This window comes from Hemitrygon akajei, chromosome 5 (genome assembly GCF_048418815.1).
Source record: "Hemitrygon akajei chromosome 5, sHemAka1.3, whole genome shotgun sequence".
NCBI lineage: Eukaryota > Metazoa > Chordata > Chondrichthyes > Myliobatiformes > Dasyatidae > Hemitrygon > Hemitrygon akajei.
Window position 1 is genome coordinate 123,447,309 of NC_133128.1, and position 27,449 is coordinate 123,474,757.

The window sequence follows — 27,449 nt, forward strand, 5'->3', positions numbered from 1 at the left end:
AAGATGCCTGCATCACAGACCATCATGAGCACAAATAATGCTGGATTTATTATTATTAGACTGCCAGCCCCTCATCTTATTTGCTATCCAATAAAAGCACATCTCTGTTTTACATTAGCATAATTTTCTAGCAGAAGCCCCATGACTCTTGATTCTCATAATATTCAAAAATCCATCAATCTTTTTTGCTGAATATAGAGCCTACACAAAAAGTTTGAGGAACTCAGCAGATCAGGCAGTATCTGTGGAAAGAAATGAACAGCTGACATTTCTGGACAAAACCCTTTTCCTGGGCTGAAAGACAGAGGGGAGATAGCCATTATAAATAAGCGTAGGGAAGGCATGGAACCGATAGTCTGTATAGGTGGATTCAGGTGAGGAGGCAGATGGAAGAGGGGAGAGTGGAAATAACGGCATAAAGGGCTGCACATACACAAAGAAATTGGGGGAACTCAGCAGGTCAGGTAGCATCTATGAAGGGAATTAGTCATTTTTTTTTGGATCAGGACCCTTCACTTGTACTGCAATGGAAGAGGTACAGTAATTAGGCAGTACCAAAAAGGTGTCAAGAAAGGATGGAACAAAATTTTGCAGGTGAAGAGGGGAGGGGGAGAATGGGAATAATATCGGGTGTGATCTGTGACTGGTCCTGGCCCGAAACATTGACTGTTCATTTCTCCCCTTAGATGCCGCCTGACCCAATTAATTTCTCTAGCTCCTTGGTGTGTTGCTCCAGATTTCTAGCATCTGCAGTCTCTTTTGTTTCCAGGGGACTACAGACGATGGAAAGGCAAATGGAGCATGGAATCAAGGGAGGGAGGTGGTGAAAGGAATCAGTGGATGGAGTAGTGTGAGTGATGGGCAGATGGTTTAGGTGGAAGAGGGGAAAAACAGGATGATTGGGGACATGATAGAAGTAGAAGTATGTTCAGTGTCCTGAACATATTTGACAACTGAACATCACACCCTACCTCGCCAGTGAATTATAGACATATTCCCTTCTTTTCTGCGCCCTGCACGATGGGTCCCTATGGTTTCCAAAAGTTACCTTATGAAGCACATCACCTGCTCTGCTGCGACAGCTGATAGCCGTGGTAAAATAAGGGTAGATACTGCCTGGCCTGCTGAGTTCCTCGAACATTTAGTGTGTGTTGTTTGGATTTCCAGCATCTGCAGATTTTCTCTAGCCTGCAGCGGTGCTTCCGCCAATTTTCTGACAGGAGTTTCGTAGCGCCGATAAGGCGGTGGGATTGCTGTGACTGACAGTAGATTCTGCCTATAATCCCTGCGTTAACAAAAGACCTCGCCTTCTGATTGGCAGCTGCCCGAGGTTAAGGGGTAGGTTATTTGTGACAGCCCAGCGGTGGGCGGGGCCGTCGATGTGATCGACAATCTGCGTTGGTGCGCTTTGGGCGGTTGGAGCTGGTTGCTGTGGTTACCGAGGCCTAGTGGGTTGTCTGCACTGTGCGAACCCCGAACTTGATTGAAGTTTAAGGCCCCATCAAACTGATTGAGGGATGGATTCGCGGTTCTTCAAAAACCCCTATTTGGACTATGAGGGCCCAGCATCTACCGAAAAACTGTTCGACTCCGCAGGACATGTGAGTGTGGGAGACAGGGTCCTAGAAGCTGCAGTCTGGGAGATGAGGATGGGGAGGGGGGGGGGGGGGGTGGTAAGGACGTAGCCCCGGTGATGCGAGAGGGTGTAGTCGGGTGCTGGGAGAGATGTGAATTGGATTTTTGATTGAGGTTTTTCTGTGTCGTGATGGGCCTGAGTCTAAGTCTGGGAGGGACGGCTGGTCAGTAGGATGCAGAGGAATCTCCTCTGGAGAGGAGGGGGCAGGACCGGGCGGGGGTAGTCCAGGGTGAAAGAACTAGGCTGGCCTGGGAAAGAGGGGGACCTGAATAACTACGGGTTGGATCTGGATCTGGATCTGGGCCTGGGCTGGAACTTGACCCATGGATGCTTGGGTTCCCAGGCCTGCTCAGCTATCTGAAACAACACACACAAAATGTTGGAGGAATTTAGCAGGTCAGGCAGCATCTGTGGGGGTAAATGAACAGTCAGTGTTTCTGGCCGTGATCCTTCACTAAGACCTGTCCTGATTGAAGGGTTTCAACAAGAAATAGATGCTGTCTGACTTGAGTTCCTCCAGCCTTTTTTGTGTGCTGCTTATCTATTGTGTAACTTTTTTTTGAGGAGACAACGGTGATGCCTTTCCAGTGCTGCAAGGTGCATCCAAGAAGACCACAAGCTTTGAGCTGAGTCTGATCTCTTCATCTTCAGATATCCTTATCCTCATCAGCCAAAGTTGGTGCTGCCACATTTGAAGACAGTGATCAATTTTATCATTGACATTTGCTCATGCTGCATCCACAGCAATATGATAATTGATAAATGGTTGGTGAAAATGTCAATAAGTGGGGATCCTGTTATTAAAACGTAAAAATTTTGTACTAATTGTGTGTCTCCTTATAGTTGTAATTATATCAAAACCTTGTGAATTGACCCCAAAGTGTGAATTTTTAGCAAAGTCCAAATTGCGCAATGACCAAAACACTAAAAGCCCATGGGAACTAAGGGAAGTTGATGTTGGAGACAAAATTTGTACATAATCATCAAGAATTTTGGGGAATCAGTTCCATTTTATATTTGTATTTATCTACAAACTTCTATATTTAATATATAATAACTTTATAGACCAATTTTCATAAAGACCATGTAGTTTGAAATGTTTTACAATGGGATAAAAGTACAACCATAAAAATTAAGTATAAAAAAAACCTCTGGAAATAAAAAACAAAAAGATGTTAGTTAAAAAGAAGGTTAAAGAAATAAGTTTTGAGCTGGTGTTTAAAATTGTCATCCTAGTCTGCATCCCTTGTAGCTTCAGGTATTGAATTTCACAGTTTAGGAGCGTAGTTCAAAAATGCGATTGACATGTGAGAAAACTGGAAGCAACACCTGCAAATGAAATGCTAACCAACATGGTGGAGCTGCAACCCAAGACAACATGTATGCTGAACTGTGAGCATGACATATAGTAGAATGTGCACAACTAACTGTACAGATTAAGCTCTGTGTCTTGTCACATCCATTTGTGAACAGCGGCAACATTTAGACAATTAACAGGAGTGCAGGCTCTGAGAACATCACCATCCTCAACATTGACAGGACTTAGTATGCGAATGGAAAGATAACGCTAAATTAAAGAAAGAGACATAAAAACCTTTCGCAAAATACTGATGGTCCAAGAGTCCATGCAAGGAAGGAAGTAAAAGAAATCAGTAACATATTGGGGACAAAGGATCTTCATCTTTCAAATGTTAAGTTCAAGGTCCATCCTTCCACATGCTTTAGTGAATGAGGCTACGTTGGCTTGGAATTGCAAACTGGGCATACCCAAACACAATTGCCATCTGTGTACCACAGAATAACTGCTGGAGTTTGGGTAATTGGGGTTCTAAATTGTGGTTGCCATAGGCTGATCAGTTTTCCAAAAATTCAGAAGATTGGGTCTATTCCACTGTTGGACGTGAAGTGCAAAATTGCAGCAAGAAAGATTTAAAACTGCAAAAAATGAGGGGTAGAGTTTTGGCTCAGTGAGTACTCACAAGTATTTGGACTTGAGATTGAGTATTTTGTGGCTTCCTTTATCCTTTAAGGTGGTAAATGTTGCGGGTTTCAAAGGTGCAGTCACAAGGGTTGCTATGCACCTTGTAGATAATGCCACAGCCATATCGAATAAATATTGAAGGTGGGAGATAGAGTGCCTGTCAGCCACATTATTTTCTGCTGAATGATAGGAAGTATCTTAAGTTGGAATGGCACTTAATAAATCAAGAGTTTTTCTTTCTGGCACAGATTTAACAAAATGAACCAGTCTTTGTAAAATATTGTGCAATTCTAAACCTACAATCTTCAGAAATATTCTGCCAAAAATAGACTCTGCATGCACTACTGGTGTGTCCCAGAGGCACTCCTTTGGAGAACTTGAAACAAATTCCCAAAATTAATTTTGATGTTTTTTGAATGCAATACAGACAATCAGACAGACAGACATACTTTATTGATCCCGAGGGAAATTGGGTTTCGTTAAAAACATTTTATTTTTGAATTTTTCACAGTGTTACAATCTAGCAAGGAAATGGTCTAGGTACTTTTTAAAGATTATTTTAGTAATATAAAATCAGTTTAACTGAAGATGAGGGATTGAGTCTTTAATGTGAAATGATTTTTTTTAGGATGAGTTAGTGATGTCAGACATAGGAGCACCAGTGAGTTCTCAAACTCGTATGCTATCCTGACCTACAAAGGCATGCTACTGCTGCTATCTAATGGTCTAAATCCAGGAGTTCCACCCAAAAACAGTGGAATTTCTTTTCTAGTTCGTAAAATTTTCAGTGTATGTATTCCATCCCTAAATGCTTCTAGAAGATGGTGGTAAGAATACCTGCGAACTGCTGCAGGCTTTCTGCTAAAGATACTTCCATAGTATCTGAAGTGGAATTTTTTTTACAGATACAGCGCAGAACAGGCCCATCCAGCCTAATAAGCTGTGCCACCCAGCAACACACCTATTTAACCCTAGCCTAATCACAGGGCAATTTACAATGACCAATTAACCTACTAATCTGTGGAACATGGGAGGAAACTGAATACCCAGATGAGACCCACATGCTTCACGGGAAGGACGTTCATGGAGATGGTGCTGGAATTGAACTCTAACGCCCTGAACTGTAATAGTCATGCTATGCTAGCGTAGATCCAGGACATTAAGGACAATACATTTCGAAGTGAGGATGACACAGGTCTTGGAGGGGAACATGCAGCTGGTGGTATTTCTTCATGCCTGCTGCCCTTGTCTTCATGGGTAAGGTTTTGGAAGCAGTGTAGGAGTGGCCTAGTGCATTTATGGGTGGAGAGAATGAATATTGAAGTTAGAGAGTGTAGTATTAATTATGCAGGCTGCTTTGTCTCAAATGGTGCTGAACTTCTTCAGTTAAGAATATTTCTGGTTTTCTTTCTGGGAGAGAGTATGATCACTTTGATGTGGTTCTGTTATAACCCATGTCAACCCCCAACAGTCTGAGGGAATTAGATTAGGCAAAACATGTAGAGATTACAGATGTCTAAGAATGAAAGGGTTGTAATGGAAGGTGATTTTAACGTCGCTCATATTGGTTAAGAATGCCTTTGTGCAAAGAGACTGGATGGGGTGGAATTTGTTAAATTTATCTGGGAGAGTTTTCTCCAACAATATGTAGATAGCCCTACTAGAGAGCGGGAAGCCTGCACCTCCTTTTGGGAATGAAGTAAGATACATGAATGAGTGTAAGTAGGAGAGTAGTTTGGGACCAACAACCATAATTTGATTAGTTTTTAAAATAGTTATGGAAAAAGATAAGAGTAGTTCATGAGGTAAAGTCCTAAACTGGAGCAAGGCAAATTATGAAGACATTTGACAGGATCATGCAAAAGTTGATTCAGACTGGCTGTTTGTAGGTAAGGAGATGTCTGGCAAGTGGGAGGCTTTTAGCATTGAGACATGGAGAGTTCAGAGACAGCATGTTCCTGGTGGAGTAGATAGAGAGACTGGCAGAATTTGGGAGCACTGGGATTGATATTGAGGCCTTGGCCAGGAAAAACGAGGAGCTGCATTATGGGTCTAGGCAGCTGTGATCAAGCAAGTCTTATAATGACTATAAGGAGTACACCAGAAGGGGAAATTAGGAGGACAGAAAGAGATATGAGATAGCTTTGGCATATAAAGTAAAGGAGAATGTGAAGAGATTTTACAATGATATTGAGAGATAGATAGATAGATACTTTATTCATCCCCATGGGGAAATTCAACTTTTTTTCCAATGTTCCATACACTTGTTGTAGCAAAACTAATTACATACAATACTTAACTCAGTAAAAAATATGATATGCATCTAAATCACTATCTCAAAAAGCATTAATAATAGCTTTTAAAAAGTTCTTAAGTCCTGGCGGTAGAATTGTAAAGCCTAATGGCATTGGGGAGTATTGACCTCTTCATCCTGTCAGAGGAGCATTGCATCGATAGTAACCTGTCGCTGAAACTGCTTCTCTGTCTCTGGATGGTGCTATGTAGAGGATGTTCAGAGTTATCCATAATTGACCGTAGCCTACTAGGGAAGCCGCAGCCTAGAGGGTGACTAGGGAAGGAATAAGTCCCATTCAGGGTCAATGTGGCCATCTCTGTGTGGAGCCAAATAAGATGAACAAGATAACATTTAAAAGACATTGGATAAGAAGGTTTTTGACGGATATAGGGCAAATGGGACTGATGTTAGTGAACACCTTGGTCTGAATGGAAAATTGGGGTTAAATGGTCTATTTCCATTCTATATTACAGCAAGACTCCATTTAAAATAAATATTGCTGATCTTTATCTACCATGGAGAAGGTCTTGGAAGCTAAAGACTTAAGGGAAATGAATGGTGATGTCTTGGAACATGTCCACGTTATAAAAGAGAAAGTACTGGTTGTTCTTAAAGCATCTTTGGGTGGATGAATACCCAGAACCCAATTAGGTGTATCCTTAGACATTATGAGAAGTTGGGGGAGAAATTGCATGGCCCCTTGCAAAAATTTGCATCATCTTTTGCCATGGGCGAGGTATCAGAAGACTGAAGGATGGTTAATATTTCACTTTTATTTAAAAAGGGCCATGGAACTAAACACCAGTGGACCTGACAGAAGTGGCGAGAGAGTTGCTGGAGGTGTTTTTGGTTTTTTGAGGGACAGAGTGGACCAGCATTGGGAAGACTAGGGTAGATTAGAGATAGAATGGCTTTGTGCGTGGAAAATCATGTCATATTTGGTGGAAGATTTTTTTTTGAAGAGGTGATAAAAACATTTGACAAGGGCACAACAGTGTATATGAATTATGTTGACTTTTGCAGTCTCTGATGAGGTCTCGTGGTAGGATAGTTTGGCAGATTAGAACACATGGATCCAAGTTGGGCTCGCCAATTGGATACAAAATTGGCTTGGTGGAAGTGGACAGTTGATTTTTTCAGATTGGAAGCCTGTGAGTAGTGGCATGCTTGAAGAATTTCTGCTGGGTCCACTGCTGTTTGTCATCTATATTAACAATCTAGATGAGAGTGTAGTTGGCCTTGTCTAGTAAGTTCGCAGATGACAACAATATTTGGTGGTATAGGAGACAGTGAAGAGGGTTATCTAAGATTACAAGAGTATCCAGGTCAACTGTAGAAGTGGGCCAAACATAGTAGTTGGAATTTATCTCTGACAAGTGCAAGATGTACTTTGGTAAGTTAAACATGGCAGAGGATTTGCACAGTAAATTACGGGTCATTGAAAGTGGAGACGCAGGTTGACAGGCATTTGACACGCTTGTCTTCACAATCATGGCTTTGAGTACAGAAGTTGAGATGTCATGTTACAGCTACAGAAGTCACAGCTGAAACCACACTTGGGAGTATTGCATTTGGTTCTGGTCATTCACCTATGGAAATGATGTTGTTAAGTTGGAAAGGGTGCGCAGAGGATTGTAGGGCCTGTATTATGAAGAGAGCTGGATAGTCTCGGTCTGTTTCCCTAGGGTAACGGAAGCTGAGGGCTAACCTTAAAGGAGTAGATTAATCATGAGGGACATAGATAAGATGAATCCTTACAGTCTTTTTCTCCTCAACCATTGGGCTCCTGAACCAGTGTGGATAACCTAAGTAATCTCAACTCTAAGCTGATTCCACAATCTATTGATTCACTTTCAAGGTTCTACAACTCATGTTCTCAGTATTATTTATTGGTTGATGCACAAACTCATCTGTAGTTAACAGTCACTGTTCTGTGGCATTTGAACATCTTACAATTAAATGCTAGACAAATTACCTGCACAGAGATTTTCCTGCTGTCTACATTCCCCCAAGCGTAAATGCCAAGGACACACTAGTAGAGCTTTACAGCATTGTCAGCTCTCTACAAAGCAAGCATCTCGACGCTCTCTTCATAATTGAAGAGAGACTTCATGACCATAATTAAAGGAGACTTCAGTCATGTTAACCTGCAGGATATTTTCACCCAAATTCTACCAAAACATCACCGTGACCATTAGGGGAACAAACAGACATGATACTTACAAAGCCATCCCATGCCCTCATCTTGACCTTTCTGACCACATCTCCATAATGTTAATCCTAGCATACCAACCGCTGCTGAAAGTGGATAAACCAGTTAGAGCAACATCACTGTATGGCCTAATGAGGTAATCTCTATGCTTCAGGATTGTTTTGGATGGACTAGCTGGCAGATGTTCAAAGAGGCTCTGCCAGAAACAGGGAAGACACAGGCCTTGAAGGATATACCTCATCTGTAACCGGCTGCATTTGTAAGTGTGTAGACGGCATTAGTTCCTCAAGTACAGTCATCTCATGGCCAACCAGAAGCCCTGCTGAATGCTGAGGTGTGCTGGGATAGTGCCTTCAAGTCTGGAGACAGAACAGCCAGGGGAACCCTCAACTTGGGCATCAGGAGGGCAAAGATCACCTATGCACAAAACTTCCGAAACACCTATCCGATAACAAGCCTCGGCATATGTAACTAGGCATCAAGAGCATTACTGACAATGGGAGAAAAAAAAGCATCAACTGTACTAGTGACACCACCCTCCCTGACACTCTAAATAACTTTTATGCATGCTTCGAGGCATGCAACACAACACTAGCCACGAATGCTGCCCTCCCTTTCCAGTGAGCAGCCACTTTCTGAAACAGCAGCAGATGTGAGAAGAACTCTGCACAGAGTCAACCCCAATAAGGCTGGCATGCCAGACAGCATCTCTGGCTGAGTACTCAGTGAGTATGCACACCAACTCACTAATGTCTTCGCAGACATATTCAACACTTCACTTATCTAGGCTGCTGACCTCATATGTTTCAAAAGCCACTAACATCTCTGTACCAAAGAACTCTACACCTTCAGAACTAAATGACTAGCATCTGGTGGCACTGACACCAATCATCATGAAGTGCTTTGAATGGCTGGTGAGACCCTTCGTTAGTCAGGGTTGACGGTAGACATTGTGCCCCAGCCGTCTACATGATGCACAAGCCAAGACAGTGTGATGTGGATAGAAAGCTGTTTTCTATGAAACAGGCTCTCCCTCTGCACACAGCTGATGAATCTAAAGTAATGGCAGAGACTGATACAATTTGGCTCCAGCAGCGTCACAGGAGTAGCCAGTCAGCATTGAACTTAACGTAGGACTGCCTTAGGGACACCAGCTCCAGATTTTTCCTTGGTGTTTACTCCCAAAGCCTTTCCCATGAGTAGGTATAGCTGCAAGACAGCAGATGTTTGAGATCAGAGATCTCCTTTACCTAGATGAGCTGCTATCCATGGCTGATGAGCCCAACGGCCTGAAGCAACTGGTTTTAAGGTGCCAGTAACCCATCTTTTCCCTTCTCCTGTCAGTAGAAATGGTTCTGCCGGGCTTAGTAGCTAAGCCACACATGAAGGCCTGGAGCTGGACTTGGTCTTCAGAGGCTATTTGTGATGCATGCCATTGGGAACATTTAATATGTAGTAGGAGCTTATCCCCACTGCCACTCCTGGCTATAACAACCTTAAGGAACCAGAGGATGGTAATGACACACATAAAAAAAAACTCAATTTTTGCCACACTGCACACTTAACAATATGCCTATCAACAGAGCCACTCTGCAACAGATGCCATAGCATCTGTCATGCACTTGACCCTGATACACCTAGAAAACAAGGACACTTGTGTCAGAATATTGTTTCTAGATTTCAATTCAGCATTCAATACAAGTGAACAAAACTCCTTGATGTAAATACGCCACTGTGCAACTGGGTGTTGGACTTCCTAACCAACAGACCTCAGATAGACAGGATGCACACCATTCCTTCCCTCCCTGTCATCCTAAACACAGGTGATCCCCAGGGTTGTGTGCTGAGTCCATTGCTGTACGCTCTGCTCACACAGGACTACACGGCCAAACACTCGAATAATCATATTGTCAAGTTCAACAGTAGTAGGGCGCATCACCAACTACAATGAGATAGCTACAGAGAGAAGGTAGATGAGCTTGATACCTAGTGCCATGCAAATAACTTCTTCCTTAGTGTCAGCAAGACAAAGGAGATGGTTATCGACTTCAGGAGGACACACACCACTCACACACCCATTTACAGAAGTGGAAACTGCAAGCAGTTTCAAACTCCTGGGAGTGCACATCTCATACGACCTTTCAAAATCCCAGAATGCAACCTACGCAATCAAGAAAGCTCACAATGCTTCTACTTTCTGAGGAAACACACCAATGCTCCAGATGTACAGTAGAGACCATCCTAACATACTGTAACACTGCATGGTATGGAAACTGCCCAATGCATCACCGGCACCAGCCTGCCGGCCATCAAGGACATATATACAGAAATGTGCTGGAAAGGGGCCAGCAATGTCATGAAGGAACCCATCCACCCTGCTCATGTTCTGTTTGTCCCACTCCCATCAGGAAGTAGGCTACTTATTATTCATGCCAAAACCACCAGACTCAAAATCACCACCTTCTTTATCATTTCCTGTCAGAGTCACCTTATGTACAGACATTCCTGAACCTACTATCATTTTATGTACATACAAAGTATGTACAGTATATAAGTTATCTTGTGTATTTATTTTTATTGTGATTTTTTAAAATTAGTTTTCTTTATCTTAGTGTGTTTTAATCAGTTCTTTTGTGCTTCTTTGTTTTACCGTGAATGCCTACAAGAAAATGAATCTCAAGGTGGTGACATATCCATACTTGGGTAACAAATTTACTTTGGCCTCATTTTTCCAGTAGAGGGGAGCCTAAGCTAAAAGGCATAAGTTTCAGGTGAGAGGGAAAAGATTTTCCTCTATAATTCGATTATTTGCATCTTTGGCGTGTTAGGAGGTGATCCACTCAGTGCAGGACATCAGCCTTTGACTATTCTTGTAGACACAGTACTTGTAGCTTGAGCTGTAGTCAGTAGAGAGCCCCAAGATACCTGGTGATAGTATTACCATTAAATGTCAAGAATAGGGAGTAAGATACTTATTTGTTGGAAGCAGTCATTTTTGCCCATGAATGAATGTTATCTGTGTCTTGCAGTATGTAGGCATGGACTGAGTCACTTGTTGAGAAGTTGTGAATGGAATTGAACATCATGCAGTCATCAGCAGGTACCCCATGAAAGTCGATGATGAAGTAACTGTAGATGGCTGTGCCCAAGATAATAGTCCTTCAGCAGTTACAACAATCTTCCATTGAGCAAGCTATTTTCCAACAATGACTACATTGACAAAGTAAATTTACTTTGACATTTGTCAAAGTAAATGACTACAATGACAAAGTAAATTTATTATCAAAGCGCATGTATGTCACCATCCATTTTCTCAGAGGTATTCTCAGTAGAACAAAGAAATAAAATAATATTAATGAAAAACTACACACAGTGACAAGCAACCAATGTGCAAAAGACAAGCTCTGCAAATAAAAAAAACAAATAATAATGTTAAATAAGTAAATATATAAATAATGTTGATAACATGAGTTGTAAAGTCCTTGAAAGTGAGTCCATAAATTGTGGAATCTGTTCAGAGTTGAGGTGAATGAAGTTATCCATGATGACTCTGGGGCCCAGAGCTCTTGTACCTCATTCCCAATGGTGGCAGCAGCAAGAAGAGAATATGGCCTGGATGGTGTGGGTCCTTGATGATGGATGCAGCTTTCTTGTGGCAGCGCTCCATTGAGATGTGCTCAGTGATGGAGAGGGCTTTTCCTGTAATGGACTGGGCTGTATCCATATTAGAACATTTTCCCTTGTGACCCATTTATTTCAGTTTTACCAAGATTCTTGGTTTCATTCTGCAGCAATGCCTGATGACAAAAATAATCATTCTCTGAAACATGGAGGAGCAGGTCACAGACAGGTTCTTTGGTCTATTATGCTAAGCTAATTAAACTAATAATTAAGTGCTTAACTAAAGAGCCTAAAAGTAAATATGGAGCAATAGGAAGAAGCTAAAATGCAGTACCTCAAGGGTAGTAATCATTGGATTACTGCCTGTGCCGCTTGGCAGTGATGGTAAGAATAGGATGATTTGGTAGATGAATGCATGTCTGAAGAGTTAGTACAGGCTGTCAGATTTGTGGATCATCAAGTTCTCATCTGGGTAAGGTATGACCTGTACAAAAGGGATGACTTATACCTGAACTTGAGAGGGCTCAACGTCCTTGCAGGCGGGTTTGCTAAAACTGTTGGGTAGGCTTTAAATGAGATTGGCAGGGTTTTAGGAACCAGGGCATTAGGTCAGATGATGGAGCAGTTGGTGTAAATGTACAGTAGATGCATGTTGTGACTGCGAGACAGTGAAGCTGGTGACAGAAAGACTTATACAGCAGGATAATTAGATATTCTTCTGGAGACCCTCTCGGTAGGGTCCCTTAAACACAAAGTGCAGCACATTTTTTTATAGGAGATTCAATACAATTTCAATAGTTACAATAGCATTGTATACTTCCAATATTTTGGGTTGCCAGTGCTTTCTTTGAGTTACATATCTACAATGGGCGTCATCTTTGAATGTTCAAACTCTTTAGCTGGGATAAAGTCATTCACACAAATGGCCTAAAAGCTTTTGGGGAGAAAGATCCCAGACACCCAAAATTAATGTTGTGAGGGCCGACTCTCTGAGTCCACAAATAACCAAAGTATTGATTAATCACCTATATCTGTGACCGTGTTTGATGTGCCTAGTGACAACTTCAGCTCTTGAGCAGCCAGCCCTGTGCTGTGGGCCTGTTCTCTGTAGACAGTGCTGTTTGTTTTCAAAGCTATCCTTTTAACTAATTATTGCTTGCAATTAACATTAACAACTGATGACAGCTTGTGTGAATTAATATCTGCTATATTCACAAAACTTAAGAATTCTACAAGAATACAATGTGCAGAGTAATTGAGGAAGGATAGGCAGTAGATAAGGCATAAATGCAGTCTGTTGGATGAGTTGAAATGTGTTTACTTTAACCCGAGAAGTACTAAGAACAAGGATGATGAACTTACAGCAAGAATCAGTACATAGAATTATGATGTTGTAGCCATTACCAAGACCTGGCTGATGCAGGGCAGGATTGGCTGCTTGATATTCGGGAGCTTAGACATCGAGGTAAAAGAAGGGAAAAAGTGACATTGATAATCAGGGATAGTATCACAACTGCAGAAAGGTTGGATATTGTAGCATAATTATCTATTGATTCAGTGTCGGTGGGTAGTTAGAAACAGGAAGGGACCAATCACTGTGTTGGGGATACTCTATTGAACGTCCAAATGCAACAGGATACTGAAGAGTAGGTAATAGGCAGATTTTAGAAATGTGCAAAAATAACTGTTGTTAGCATGGAAGACTCCAACTTCCCTAACTGACTCTTCCTTAGTGCATTGGTTTTAGTTGGGGCAGAATGTGTTAGTTTGTCCAGGAAGGATTCCTGACATAGTATGTGTACAGGCTGACTAGAGGAGAGGCCTTACTGGATCTAGTACTAGATAATGAACCTGATCAGGTGACAGATCTGTTGGTGGGCGAGCATTTTGGAAATAGTGACAACATCTCCCTGGCCTTTGGCATAAACAAAGGCAGGAGCAATAAGTATGAGAAAGTACTTAATTTTAGGAGTGATAATTACAATGATATTAGGCAGGACTTTTGAAACATATTGGGAACAGATTTCAGGGAAATACACAGTGAAAATGTGGAGATTGTTAAGGGAGCACTTGTATGGGGTTCTGGATAGGTTTGTTCCATTGAGACGGGAAGGATGCTAGTGTGTAGTTGACAGGACAGATGGAATATTTGGTTACAAGGAAGAAGGAAGTATACTTAAGGTCTGGGAAGAAAAAACCAGATGGGGTTCTTGTAAGTTATAAGGTAGCCAGGAAGGAGCTTAAGAAGTGAGTTGGCAGAGCTAGAAGAGTACGTGAATAGGACTAAGGAAACCCCAAGGTATTCTATACATATGTGAAGAACAGGAGGATGACTAGAGTAAGGTAGGGCTGCTCAAAGATAAAGGCTTGGAGGCAGACGATGTAGGGAAAATCCTAAGTGAATACTTTGCTTCATTGTTTACCAGGGAGAGGGACCTTGACAGATGTGAGGTCAGTGTAGAACAGACTGATATGCTGGAAGGTGTTGAGGATAAGAAAGAGAAAGTGTCAGACAGGATATTACCTTGGGTTATTACAGAAATTGAAGGAAGAGGCTGTTGAGGCATTGATGATGATCTTTGTGGCCACAGGAGTAGTACCAGAAGATGGCAAATGTTATTTCTTTGTTCAGGAAAGGGAGTAGGAATAGTCCTGGCAGTCATAGACCAATGAATCTTATATCAGCGATTGCCAACTAATGAAAAGGATTCTTAGGGGCAGGATTTACAACCTTGTGGAGAACTAAAGTCTCATTAGGGATAATCAGCATGGCTTTGTGAGATGAAGGTTGTGCCTCAAGACCTGATCAATTCTTTTCAAGGAAGTGACAAAACAAAATGTTAAAAGTAGAGCAGTCAATGTGGTATAAATGGATTCATGGAAACTTGGCTGTGTGGATACAGAATTGGCTTGCTTACAGAATACGAAGTGTGATAATAGATGGAATGTATTCTGTCTGGAGGTCAGCGACTAGTGGTGTTCCATAGGGATCTGTTGTGGAACCACTGCAGATTGTGATTTCTATTAGGTGACTTGGGCAAGGAAATAGAGGGTGGGTTAGTCAGTTTGCACATGACACAAATACTGATGGTATTGATGATAGCATAGAAAGTTGTCATAGGTTACAACAGGACATTGAGGGGATGCAGAGCTGGGCTGAGAAGTAACAGATGGAATTCAGTCTGGAAAAGCGTGAAGTGATTTGCCTTGGAAGGTCGAACTTAAAGGCAGAGTACAGGGTGGCTACTAACAGGATTCTTAGCAGTGTGGAGAACCAGAGAGGTCTTGGGAATTACACATCTATAGACTCCTCAAAGTTGTTGCACAAGTTGTTAATAGGATGTTTAAGAAAGCATAATGGTGTGTTGACCTTCATTACTTATGGGATTGAGTTCAAGGTCTGCAATGTAATATTTCAGCTCTATGAAACTCTGATTAGGGCACACATGGAGTATTGTGTTTAGTTCTGATCTCCCCATTATGAAAAGATGTGGAAGGTTTAGAGAGGGTGCAAAGGAGATTTAACAGAATGCTGCTCAGATAGAGAACATGTCTAATATGGAAAGGTTGCTTGAGCTAGGGCTTTTCGCTTTGAAAAGATGAGAAGCGACGATAGAGATGTATAAGACTATAAGAAGCATGAACAGGGTGGACAGCCAGCGACTTTTCTTAGGGTAGTAATTGATATCCTTTTAAGCTTACTGGAGGAAAGTTTAGGGGAGATGTCATGGGCAGATTTTTATACACAGAAAAATAGTAAGTGCCTGGAATGAACTGTTGGGGTTGGTGGTAGAGGCTGATAGAGTAGGGATATTTAAGAGATTTACATAGGTACATGGATGAAAGTAAAATGGAGGGTCATGGGCTATGTCGGAGGGAGGAGTTAGATTGATCATGGAGTAGGTTTATACAGTGCTTATAAAAAGTATTCACCCTCTTTGAAAGTTTTCAAGTTTTTATTGTTTTACAACATTGAATCACAGTGGATTTAATTTGGCTTTTTTGACACTGATCAAAAGAAAAAGACTCTTTCGTGGCAAAGTGAAAACTGATCTCTACAAAGTGATCTAAATTAATTACAAATATAAAACACAAAATAATTATTGCATAAATATTCAACCCCTTCAAGTCAGTATTTAGTAAATGTACCTTTGGCAGTAATTACAGCCTTAAGCCTTGTGTGGATAGGTCTCTATCAGCTTTGCACATCTGGATACTGCAATTTTTCCCCATTCTTCTTTATAAAACTGCTCAACTTAGATTGCATGGGGATCATGAGTGAACAGTCCTTTACAAGTCCAGCCACAAATTCTCAATTGGATTGAGGTCTTGACTCTGACTTGGCCACTCCAAGACATTAACTGTGTTGTTTTTAAGCCATTTCTCTGTAGGTTTGGCTTTATACTTGGGGTCAGTGTCTTGCTGGAAAACAAATCTTCTCCCAAGTCATAGTTCTCTTGCAGATTGCATCAGGTTTTCCTCCAGGATTTACCTGTATTTTGCTGCATTCATTTTACCCTCTACCTTTAGAAGCCTTCCAGGGCCTGCTGCAGCGCAGCATCCCCACACCATGCTTCACGGTAGGGATGATGCATTTTGGATGATGTGCGTTGCTTGGCTTACACCAAATATAGTGTTTAATCTGATGACCAAAAAGCTCAATATTTAGTTCCTCAGACCATAGAACCTTCTTCCAGCTGACTTCAGAGTCTCCCACATGTCTTCTGGCATACTGTAGTTGGGATTTCATGTGAGTTTATTTCAACAGTGGCTTTCTCTTTGCCATTCTCCCATGAAGCTGCGACTGGTGAAGCACCCGGGCAACAGTTGTTGTATGCACAGTCTCTCCCATCTCAGTCACTGAAGCTTGCAACTCCTCCAGAGTTGTCATAGGTGCCTTGGTGGCCTCCCTCACTGGTCCCCTTCTTGCATGGTCACTCAGTTTTTGAGCACAGCCTGCTCTATGCAGATTTACACCTGTGCCATATTTTTTCCATTTCTTGATGATTGCCTTAACTGTACTCCAAGGGATATTCAAAGACTTAGAAATTTTCTTGTATCCATCTACTGACTTGTGGTTTCCAATAACCTTTTCACAGAGTTGCTTGAAGTGTTATTTTGCCTTCAAGGTGTAGTTTTTGCCAGGACACTGACTCACCCGTAGTTGGACCTTCCAGATACAGGTATTTTTACTACAATCCATTGAAACACCTTGATTGCACACAGGTCTCAAAAAACAAATCTCCATTTAACTAACTATTTGGCATCTAAAACCAATTGGCTGCACCAGTGATGATGTGCTGTGTCATATTAAGGGGGGGGGGGATGGGGTGAATGCTTATGCAATCAATTATTTTGTGTTTTATATTTGTAAATGTTCTAGATTATTTTATAGAGATCAGTTTTTCTGTTGATCAATGTTTTAAAAAAAAAGCCAAATTAAATCCACTGTGATTCAATGTTGCAAAATAGTAAAACATGAAAACTTCCAAAGGGAGAGGGTGAATACTTTTTATAGGCACTGTACTGTATATGTCAGCACATTATTGTTGCAGAAGATCCCATACTGTGCTAGACTATTCTGTGTTCTAAAACTAAACCTTTTTCCTGCAGTGTTAATATGCCCCTCTCATATTTGCACCCATTACTAAGTATGGCAGAACATTCCAGGTACACACAACTCTGTGTAGTTTTAAAAAAAACAGCCCGCGTATCTTCTCTGGTAAAGGCTTGTGATGTCTAAAGCTAAGTAATTCTGCCAAAACCCAACTAAGCATATGCGGGTCAGTTATTTTATAAGTAAGTGTTTCTTGATTAAGTCATAGAGAGCTACAGCACAGAAACAAGCCCAAGCTGTTATTCTACCTAGTCCCATCAACCTGCACATGGACCATAGCCCTCCACCCCTCTCCCATCTAAGTACTTATCCAAGCTTTCCTTAAATGCTACAATTGATTCTGTATCCCCCACCTCCGCTGGCAGCTCGTTCCACACACTCACCACTCTCTGAGTGAAGAAGTTCCCCCTCATGTTTCACCATTAACCCATGACCTTTCGTTCTAGTCTCATCCAACCTCAGTAGAAAAAACCTACTTGTATTTAACCTATCTATACTCATAATATTGTTGATGACACATTTAATGATTGAGAGTAGACTGATTCATTTCTTGTGATCAGAGGATCACTGCAGGAAATCTTCTTTATCAAAGATAGATAAAACTAGAGGATATAGATTTTGGGTCAGGGATAAGAGATTTAGAGGGGATCTGAGAGGGAATTTTGTCACCTAAAGAGTGGTATGTATCTGGAGTGCACTGCAGAGGAAGTGTGGAAATAGTCACTGACAGCAGTTAAGATGTGTCTAGACAGGCACTTAAATGATCTGGGCATTGAAGGCTTTCCACCAAGTGCTGAAAGATGGGATTAATATGGATGGGTGCCCGCTGTTAAGTACAGATATAGTGGTGCAAATGGGCCTTTTCCATGCAGTGTGATACGCTGACTCCTTGATTAAGTTTTGGGAATAGAACATGCAGCTCAATTGTGAACAAGACATACCTTGGCAATTCTTAACATTCTGAGGGACCTGCCGTTGTTCAGGTTGCACTGAAACCGGTAAGCTGGAGATGTGGCTGTTTTATACAGAACTATAACCAAGGAAAGTTTAGGAGAGATGTTACTGGCTCATTTTTTTATACGGAGAGAGATAAGAGCTTGGAATGAATAGTCAGGATTAGTAGTAGAGGCTGTACTACAGTTCAACCATCTAGTCGTTGATGTACCCATGCATTCAGTATTCCTTGGTATTGTCTGCAGTGAACTGAATCTTCTGAAGATTGCTTTCTGTAGCGGTGAGAAGGTCGGCAGGACTGACTGCAGCTGTTCAGGAAGGCCATCGCCATCCAATGAAAAAAGGATTTTTTTAAAATTGTGTATACTACTAATATTAAACTAGTTAAGAGACTAAAACTTGGCAAAGGAGCTTTCAGTGAAGTGTAAGGTGAATCATCTAACTCTGAACATCCTCTACATAGCACCATCCAGAGACAGAGAAGCAGTTTCAGCGACAGGTTACTGTCGATGCAATGCTCCTCTGACAGGATGAAGAGGTCAATACTCCCCAATGCCATTAGGCTTTACAATTCAACCGCCAGGACTTAAGAACTTTTTAAAAGCTATTATTAATGCTTTTTGAGATAGTGATTTAGATGCATATCATATTTTTTACTGAGTTAAGTATTGTATGTAATTAGTTTTGCTACAACAAGTGTATGGGACATTGGAAAAACGTTGAATTTCCCCATGGGGATGAATAAAGTATCTATCTATCTATCTATCTATCTATTTGGAGAGCTCAAACTTTCCACACACAGTAAATGGTAAAATGGTAAGAAGTATAGAGACCACATGAAATAGATAATTTACAGATCCCTGATTATGGAAGGATTAATAGATAAGATAAGCTGATAGATAAACTGTAAAAGATACTTCTATTGATTGAAGCATAGTCTACTAGATGAGGGATTCTGTTATGGTTGGAGATTTATGAAGCTAGGCTTTTTATTTGGAACTTCGTTAAGAGCAGAACAGATGAAGATACCTGAATAAGTTGTGTGCTTTCTTTTCTGGTGATCTAATCTTTGAAAAAAAATCTCCTTTTATTAACTCTTTACAGTTAACCAGCAGCTTCATTCAACATCTGCAGAGCAAGATCAGTGATTTTCTGCAGTATATGGAAAATGGGCTTTTAAAAGCTGATCAAACTGATTGCAGCACCTACACTGGATGGGCAGGTACTGTGAGCACTGAATATCTGAAAATAATTACATACGTAAATTATATTGTCCTAAGGTAGAGAACACATAATATTACACATGAGAAGGTGTTAGAGATACAGACAACTATTTAATATAAGTAGTTCTGGAATAAACTGGTTAGTCGGTAGCCTTCTGAGTGAGAAAAAATTGGATAAAAGATTGGATAAAAAATTGGCTTAAAGGAAGAAAGTATTCTGCCTGGAGGTCGGTGACTAGTGGAGTGCCACAGGAATCTGTCCTGGGACCCTTGCTATTTGTGATTTTTATAAATGACCTGGATGTAAAGGTGGAAGGATGGGTGAGTAAGTTTGCAGATGACACAAAGATTGGATGAGTTGTGGATGGAGCTATAGGTGGTCAAAGGTTACAAGATGATATAGACAGGCTGCAGAGTTGGGCAGAAAAATGGTAGATGGAGTTCAATCCAGACAAGTGTGAGGTGATGCATTTTGGAAGGACAAAGCAGAAGACTGAGTACAGGATTAATGGTCAGTTACTTAAGAGTGTGGATGAACAAAGGGACCTTGGGGTTCAAATCCATACATTCCTCAAGGTCGCTGCACAGGTTGATAGGGTAGTTAAGAAGGCCTATGGGATGCTAGGCTTCATTAACACGGGGGATTGAATTCAAGAGTAGTGAGGTCATGTTGCAACTCTACAAATCTCTGGTGAGACTGCACTTAGAGTATTGTGTTCAGTTCTGGTCACCTCATTATAGGAAGGATGTGGAAGCTATGCAGAGGTGATTTACCAGGATGTTGCCTGGATTGGAGAACAAGTCATATGAAGCAAGGTTAGCAGAACTGGGACTTTTCTCTTTGGAGTGTAGAAGAACGAGAGGGGACTTGATAGAGGTCTACAAGATTATGAGAGGCATAGATAGGGTGGATAGTCAGTACCTGTTTCCCAGGGCACCAATAGCAAACACCAGAGGGCATATGTACAAAATTAAGGGAGGGAAGTTTAGGGGAGACATCGGGGTAAGTTTTTTACACAGAGGGTTGTAAGTCCCTGGAATGACTTGCCAGGGATGGTGGTGGAGGCTAAAACATTAGGGGTATTTAAGAGCCTCTTGGACAGGCACATGGATGAAAGAAAAATGGAGGGATATGGGGTACTGTGGGTTTAGTACTTTTTTTTAAGGATTATATGGTCAGCACAACATGGAGGGCTGAAGGAAGGGCCTGTACTGTGCTGTAGTGTTCTATGGTTCTATGGTTGAGAAGTCCAAGTTGCATTTGAAATTGAGTCTTGAGTGGCATGCTCCACAGCGTGTGCTACATAGTTGACACCTTTCACATGAGATATTAAGCTATTCATACACAAGCACAAATTCTGCAGATGTTGGAAATCCAAAGTAACACACACACAATGCTGGAGGAACTCAGCAGGTCAGGCAGTATCTTTGGAGAGGAATGGAGACCAAGACCCTTTATCAGGACTTGAAAGGAAAGGCAGGGAGGGAGGGGAGGAGTACAAGCTGGTAGGTGAAACCAGGCAAGGGGGAGAAAGTAGGTGGGTGCAGGAGGGAGAAGAAGTGAGAATCTGGGAGGTGATGGGTGGAAAAGGTAAAGGGCTGAAGAAGAAGGAATAATAGGAAAGGAGAAGGGACCATGGGAGAAAGAGGAGGAGATAGAAGTTCCTGTGCACTGTTTTGAAAGAGAGATGAGACACCTCTTGTACAATGATTATATTATTTTCACTATATTACCACTTAAGTTCCGATGAAGGGTCTGAACCCAAATTGTCGACTGTCCATTTCCCTCCAAAATCATTGAGTTCCACAAGTGGTTTGTTTTTTTATTTGTTGTATTATTGTTGTGTTTACTTTCAGCATGTAAGTTAGCTGCTGTGTCTGCTTTGCAACTATGACCATACTTCAAAAGTACTTCATTGAGTAATGAAACAATTTTAGGATACCCTGAGGTTGTGAAAGCTACCGTTTTAAATACAGCCATAAATCTATATCAATTTATGTTTAAAACCTAAGCTTTGTATTACCTGATACATATTCTAGTTTAACGGTGTCCTACATAACAGGATTTGACCCTGATGATAGACCTATCAATTTCTTTCTTGGTATAAATACTGCATATTCAACAGGCATCTGGATAGGTTTTTGTCTGAAGATAGACTGAAGTTCAAATGTTCATTTATCCTAAAGCATGTATTCCATATACAGGTCTGAAATTTGTATTCTCCAGATAGCCACAAAACAAAGAACATGAAAATTATTCAGACTCGCACCCCCCATACAAAAAAGAATGGCATCCTGATCATCAACCCCTCCCCCAAAACCCCCTTCCCTGCACAAAACAAACAGAACATCAACCCCCAAACACCCTCCCCTCGCACAACAAAATGGAAAAGGAAAGAGTGATTTTAAAAGAACACAGAATATTAAAAACTGTAAGTCTGAAAGAAGTCCACAGTGCATAAACCCAATAGTCCAGTCCATAAATGCAGAACCAAAATACCATCCTCCAATATCACTGACATTCATCAAAAGAGAAGGATGCCGCATGAGGCAGGGAGGCCTACCTGCCTGCCTCAACGAGCCACACAGCAATAGGTCACTCATAGATTCCTTCTCCAACAACAATCAAAAGGCAGGCAGTTGGCGTTGAAACTCTTGCTTGCCTTCGGCATTCATCTCAATGTCTCAATCTTCATCGATACTTGAATTGGTGATTAATAGATGCTTTAACCAACGAAATGGAGTCTAAAACATTTGGTTGCACCTCATCTCGAAGTTTCTTTGTGTCAAGACTATGCAAGTGCTCGCTTCCAGGAATCTTCTTGGAGACAGCAAAGTGCTGGATCACTCAAATGATCTCCAAACTGTAAATCATGGGCTCTAACAGTCCCAGAAGCACATTTAAGGCTAAAAACAGATGTAAAAGAGTAAAAAAGATATTTTCGTTTGTTATCTGAAAAATGTTGTCTAAGGGAGTGTTTTATGCTGGTGCCATCTTGACTGGAAGATAAAGTAAAGAATAATGTGAGATAATTCCAAAATAAAGTCAAGATGAGCTAAAAATATGGATATAGCAAAAACAGCAATAACATTTGAAAGCTGATGAACATTGTCTCAAACCAAGATCTTCCAGTGGAGTTGTAACACATGTTTGTAAGAGGCTGTGGTGAAGTATGTGTAACTTGGCTGCTGATTTCTTCATCAGCTTGGCTGCATGAACGTGCATCACTGGGCTGTGTGGATTTCTACTGAATATTGTCATTTTCTAGAACTGATTTCCAGGTGTAGTGTATATGTTTAGGAACATCACAATTTGTTTGCCCTCATTGCTGTTTGCATTAGTGTTTCTTTGGAGTTGCTGATTTTGAGGTTTTATTGATTGTCTTTATATGGAAAAATACCAGTAAACATCAATAACCTTGGTGAAGGCAGTAGTGATGACAACACACATTGACTGGGCTTGAGGGGATTTGTTGGAAGTAGTGTAGTTTGATCAAGAGTTGAGAATGTTTTTGTCATTTTTTTATTTGCTATAGTTTCATTTGCAATCAAAATTGGTGGCCGAATAGCATGTGACTAGTTCTTATCTATTAATTCTTATAACCTTGGAATTGGTTTGTGAGGACATTAATCAACAGCCATTCACTAAACAATGGTTACACACTAGGCTTATAGTTTTAAAGTATGGAAGTTGCTCAAAGATATTAGGACACTGATTTTCAGTTCTGTAGATCATTAGCTGTTTGCCAATAGTTAAATACTGTGTTTGCACGGCAGAAACAGTGAATTATTTAAATTGTTTTATCTGTTTATTACTCCTATAAAATAAAAGCAAATACCATCTATGAAAGCAGATGAAATGCAAAACCTTTCCCTATCTCAAACACGTTTTGTTCTTACTGGGGTTCAGTGCTGTATTTTAAGCTTTCACCACGACTCCCAGTTCAAGAATTCAGAACTGCCAACGACAGTACCATTCTGGTACCACTCCAGTTAATTTCTGCACCTGTGTCAAGACTTAAGTTGGGAAATTCATTTACTATTGTTGCATGTACCTACGTTCAGTGAAGAACTTGTCTTGCATATTTAGGTACAGTACAGTGAAAAACCTGTCTTGCATTCATTGCCATAGTGCATTGAGGTATACATGGTAAAACACTAGCTGACTGCAGAACAATGTGCTGGAGTATAGAGAAAGTACAATGTGGGTAGACAATAAGGATGAAGGTCACAATGAGATAGATTGTGAGTCCATTTTATCATACTGGGGAACCATTCAGATTGAGTACCTCTTATCCGAAATGCTTGGAGCTGGAAGTGTTTTGGATTTTGGAATACATAATGAGATAGCTTGGGATCACTATCTTTTCAGACTCTGAATTTATATGCTACCAGTAAGCAGTCTTTGTTTTACACTTGTTCATTACATATATGTACTTAACAGTAAAAGATGATTACGTACCATAGTATAATGTGTGCAGGGTAACAAAAACAGCATTCTGGGGCTAGATTTTCATCATCAAAGTTAAAAGTAACTTTGCACCAAGCTGCAGCTCTTCAGAGAATGTGTTAAGGAACTGGACCTGTAGCTCAATGAGCTTTGGCTTATACAGGAGATTGAGGAAGTGGTCAATTGGAGCTATAGGGAGTTGACCACCCTAAGTTGTAGGAGGCAGGTAACTGGGTGACTGTCAGGAGAAGGAAGGGAAGTGGGTGGCCAGTTCAATGTACCTGTGTGGACATTCCCCTCAAGAATAAGTATATCACTTTGAATACTGTTGAGGGAGATGACCTACCAGGGCGGGGGGTGGGGGGGGGGGGGTGGTAGCTGCAGCGACTGGGTCTCTGGCACCGAGTCTGGTGCCGAAGAGAATAGAGATGAAGAGGACTGCAGTGGTGATTGGAGATCGATAGTCAGAGCAACAGAGGAAAGATTCTGTGGGCGCGATAGAAACACCTAGATGGTATTTACCTCCTAGGTGCCAAGATCAGAGATGTTTCGGTTTGGGTCCACAGCATTCTAAAGCACGCAGAAGTCTTGGTACATATGGCACCAATGACTCAGGAAAGGTGAAGAGGTCCTGAAGAGAGATTTTAGGGAGCTATATAGAAAACTGATATGCAGGTCCTCCTGGGTAATAATCTTTGGATTAATTCTCGTACCACGTACCAGTGAGGGTGAGAATAGGGTGATGATTTGGCAGATGAATGTGTGGCTAGTGAACTGGTGCAGGGTCCAGGGGTTCAGATTTATGGATCATTGGGATCTCTTCTCAGGAAGGTACAACCTGTACAAAGGGATGGGTTACAACTGAATGTGAGGGGGACCATTTGGCTGGGGGGATTGGGAATAGGAATGATAGTGCTGAGGATGGGGTGGTTGGTTACAAACAGGCAATGTGTAGTGGAGACTGCTAGTAAGGAGAGTCTGATGATGGCTAAAATTGTGATGATCAGGATGAGTTGCAATGTAAAAGGTGGACTACATTGAAAAGGATTAATGCAGGACAGAATGTGTTATTTTTGAATACAAGCAATATACAGAATAAGGTAGATGAGCTAATAGCACAATTAATATTGGCATATGTGATGTAGGCATCTCAAAATCATGGCTGCAAGAAGATCATAGCTGGGAGCTTAATTTCCAAGGAAACTTTATATTGAAGAGGTAGGCAGAGGGGTTGGTGAGGGGGCTCTGTTGTGAAAAAAAATAAATCAAATCACCTTAGAAAGAGGTAACATAGGATTGGAGGTGTAGAATCATTGTTAGTAGAGTTAAGGAACTGCAAGGGTAAAAAAGACCTAATTGGAGTTATATCCAGACCTCCCAACGGGAGTAAAGATGTGGTCTGGAAATTGCAATCCAAGATAGAAAATGCATGTAAAAAGGGCAATGTTACAATAGTCCTGGGGGATTTCAATATGCAGGTCAATTAAGAAAATCAGGTTGGTGCTAGGTTACAGGAGGAAAAATTTGTAGAGTGTCTACTAAATGGGTTTTTAGACAACATTCCGGAGGCCCAGTCAGCTTCAGGAGCAGAACATTTCAAAAAGGTTACTTGTAGGTTGACAAAGCTTGTATAAAAGGAGAGCTTCACAGGCATTTGGACATTACGGGGACCCAATCAGCAGCGGGAGCAAAGTACTTCGAATTAAATAAAAGTACGGAAGGGGCAAACGGGACAGTCATTGTTGGAAGTAGGCCAACAGTGAGAGTAGGAGTGTCAGGCTTTGACCCAAGAGGCTTCAGCGAGAAGGGGCTGAGGCCAAAAACACAGGTTAGGAGATCTGGTCTTGGTTGCCCATTGTACAGTGCAAGCAGGATGGCAGATATGGCAGTGGGATGCTCCTCGAGGATGTGAGAATTCATGGAACCTGATAGTCTCTCTGATAACATCTGCAGGAAGTGTACCCAACTCCAGCTCATGAAAGATAGCATTAAGGAGCTGGAGCTGGAGTTAGATGAACTTAGGATCATCTGGGAGGCAGAGCAATTGATAGATTCAACTTTTGACAAGTGGTTACACCCAGAGTGCAGAATTTGGGGAGTAGGTGGGTGAACACCAAGAGAGGTAAAGGGAGAAGGAAGTCGGGGCAGGGTTCCTCTGTGGTCATTCCCTTCAGCAACTGGTATACCCCTTTGGATACTTCTGAGGGGGATGACCTATCTGGGCAAGGCAGCAGCAGCCAAACCAATAGCACTGTGGTCAGCTCTGAGCCTTAGAAGGGTAGTGTGAAGTCAGGCGGAGCAATAGTCATGGGGATTCGATAGAATCCAACTGTAAATCCAATCTCTGCAAAAAACTGTACCAGAACACCGGTCTTCCCTCTATAGACTATGTATACATTCCTTTCTGCCTTGGTGAAGCAGCCAGAATTATCAAAGACCCCACCTTCTCTCTTCTCCCTCCCATCAGGCAGAAGGTACAAAAGCCTAGAAGGACAGCTTGAATTCCACAATTGTAAGACTATTGAATGGTTCCCTACTATGATAAGATGGACTCCTGACCTTAAAATCTACCTCATTATGAATCTGCACAATATTGTTTGCCTGCACTGCACTTTCTTTGTAGCTGCTGCACTCTGTTATTTTACCTGTATTACCTCAATGCACATGTATAATGAATTGATGTGTATGAACAGTATGCAGACAAGATTTTCACTGTACCTTGGGACATAACACAAATTCCCTATAAACTAGTTTGCCATGCTCATTAACTTTCTGGACCAGCCTACCATGTAGGACCTTATCAGATGCCTTACTGAAGTCCTTCAGTCAATCTTTTTCGTAACTTCTTAAACAACTCAATCCAACAGTGAGACAGGATTCCCTGACACACAAAGCCATACTCACTATCCCTGAACAACCCCTGTCTTTCCAAATGTTTACAAATTCTATTTTTGTTTGTTGGAATTTTTCAACAATAATTTCCAGGCCTCTTTGTACTTGTTAAAATTGGGCCTTTGTATTGCTCTACTACTTCTTTTCCTCCAGAAACTAATTCTTATTCAGCTGCAGAACTCAACAACAGCAGCAAGACTAGGAATTACTGTGCATCCACTGTATCTTTAAGGCACTGTTATGCCAGCTGTTTAAACTACTGCAGTCTACCTGGTGAAGGGGCACCAGTAATGTGTGTGTTAGCAATTTCAGGACTTATAACCAGTGAAAATGTCTCAATTGCTATATACTTTTAAGTCTGAACAGCATGCAGTGTGGGAAGGGGACAAAGGCAGAGAAATTCTTGTGCCAGCTTCCTACACCCTTCCAGATGATTGAGGTCATCAATTTGGGTGTTGTCAAAGTTGTTTTCATGAGCTGCTTCAGTGAATCTTCTAGATGGTACCCCTGTCAACCACAATACACTGGTTGTATTCTAACATTGTTTGCATGCTGCCATTTATTCTA

At 41.4% G+C, this 27,449-nt stretch overlaps 1 protein-coding gene across 1 annotated transcript in view; it reads left to right on the plus strand.

Moving 5' to 3' along the window:
• Positions 1 to 1,373: 1,373 nt before the first annotated feature.
• lancl1 (LanC antibiotic synthetase component C-like 1 (bacterial)) overlaps positions 1,374 to 27,449 on the plus strand; it is a 93,577-nt gene continuing 67,501 nt past the window's right edge. Inside the window, exons 1-2 of the mRNA XM_073046357.1 lie at positions 1,374 to 1,601; positions 19,422 to 19,539. Coding sequence (XP_072902458.1) covers positions 1,518 to 1,601; positions 19,422 to 19,539 — 202 coding nt within the window. The 5' untranslated portion in view covers positions 1,374 to 1,517. The remainder of the gene's footprint in view (positions 1,602 to 19,421; positions 19,540 to 27,449) is intronic.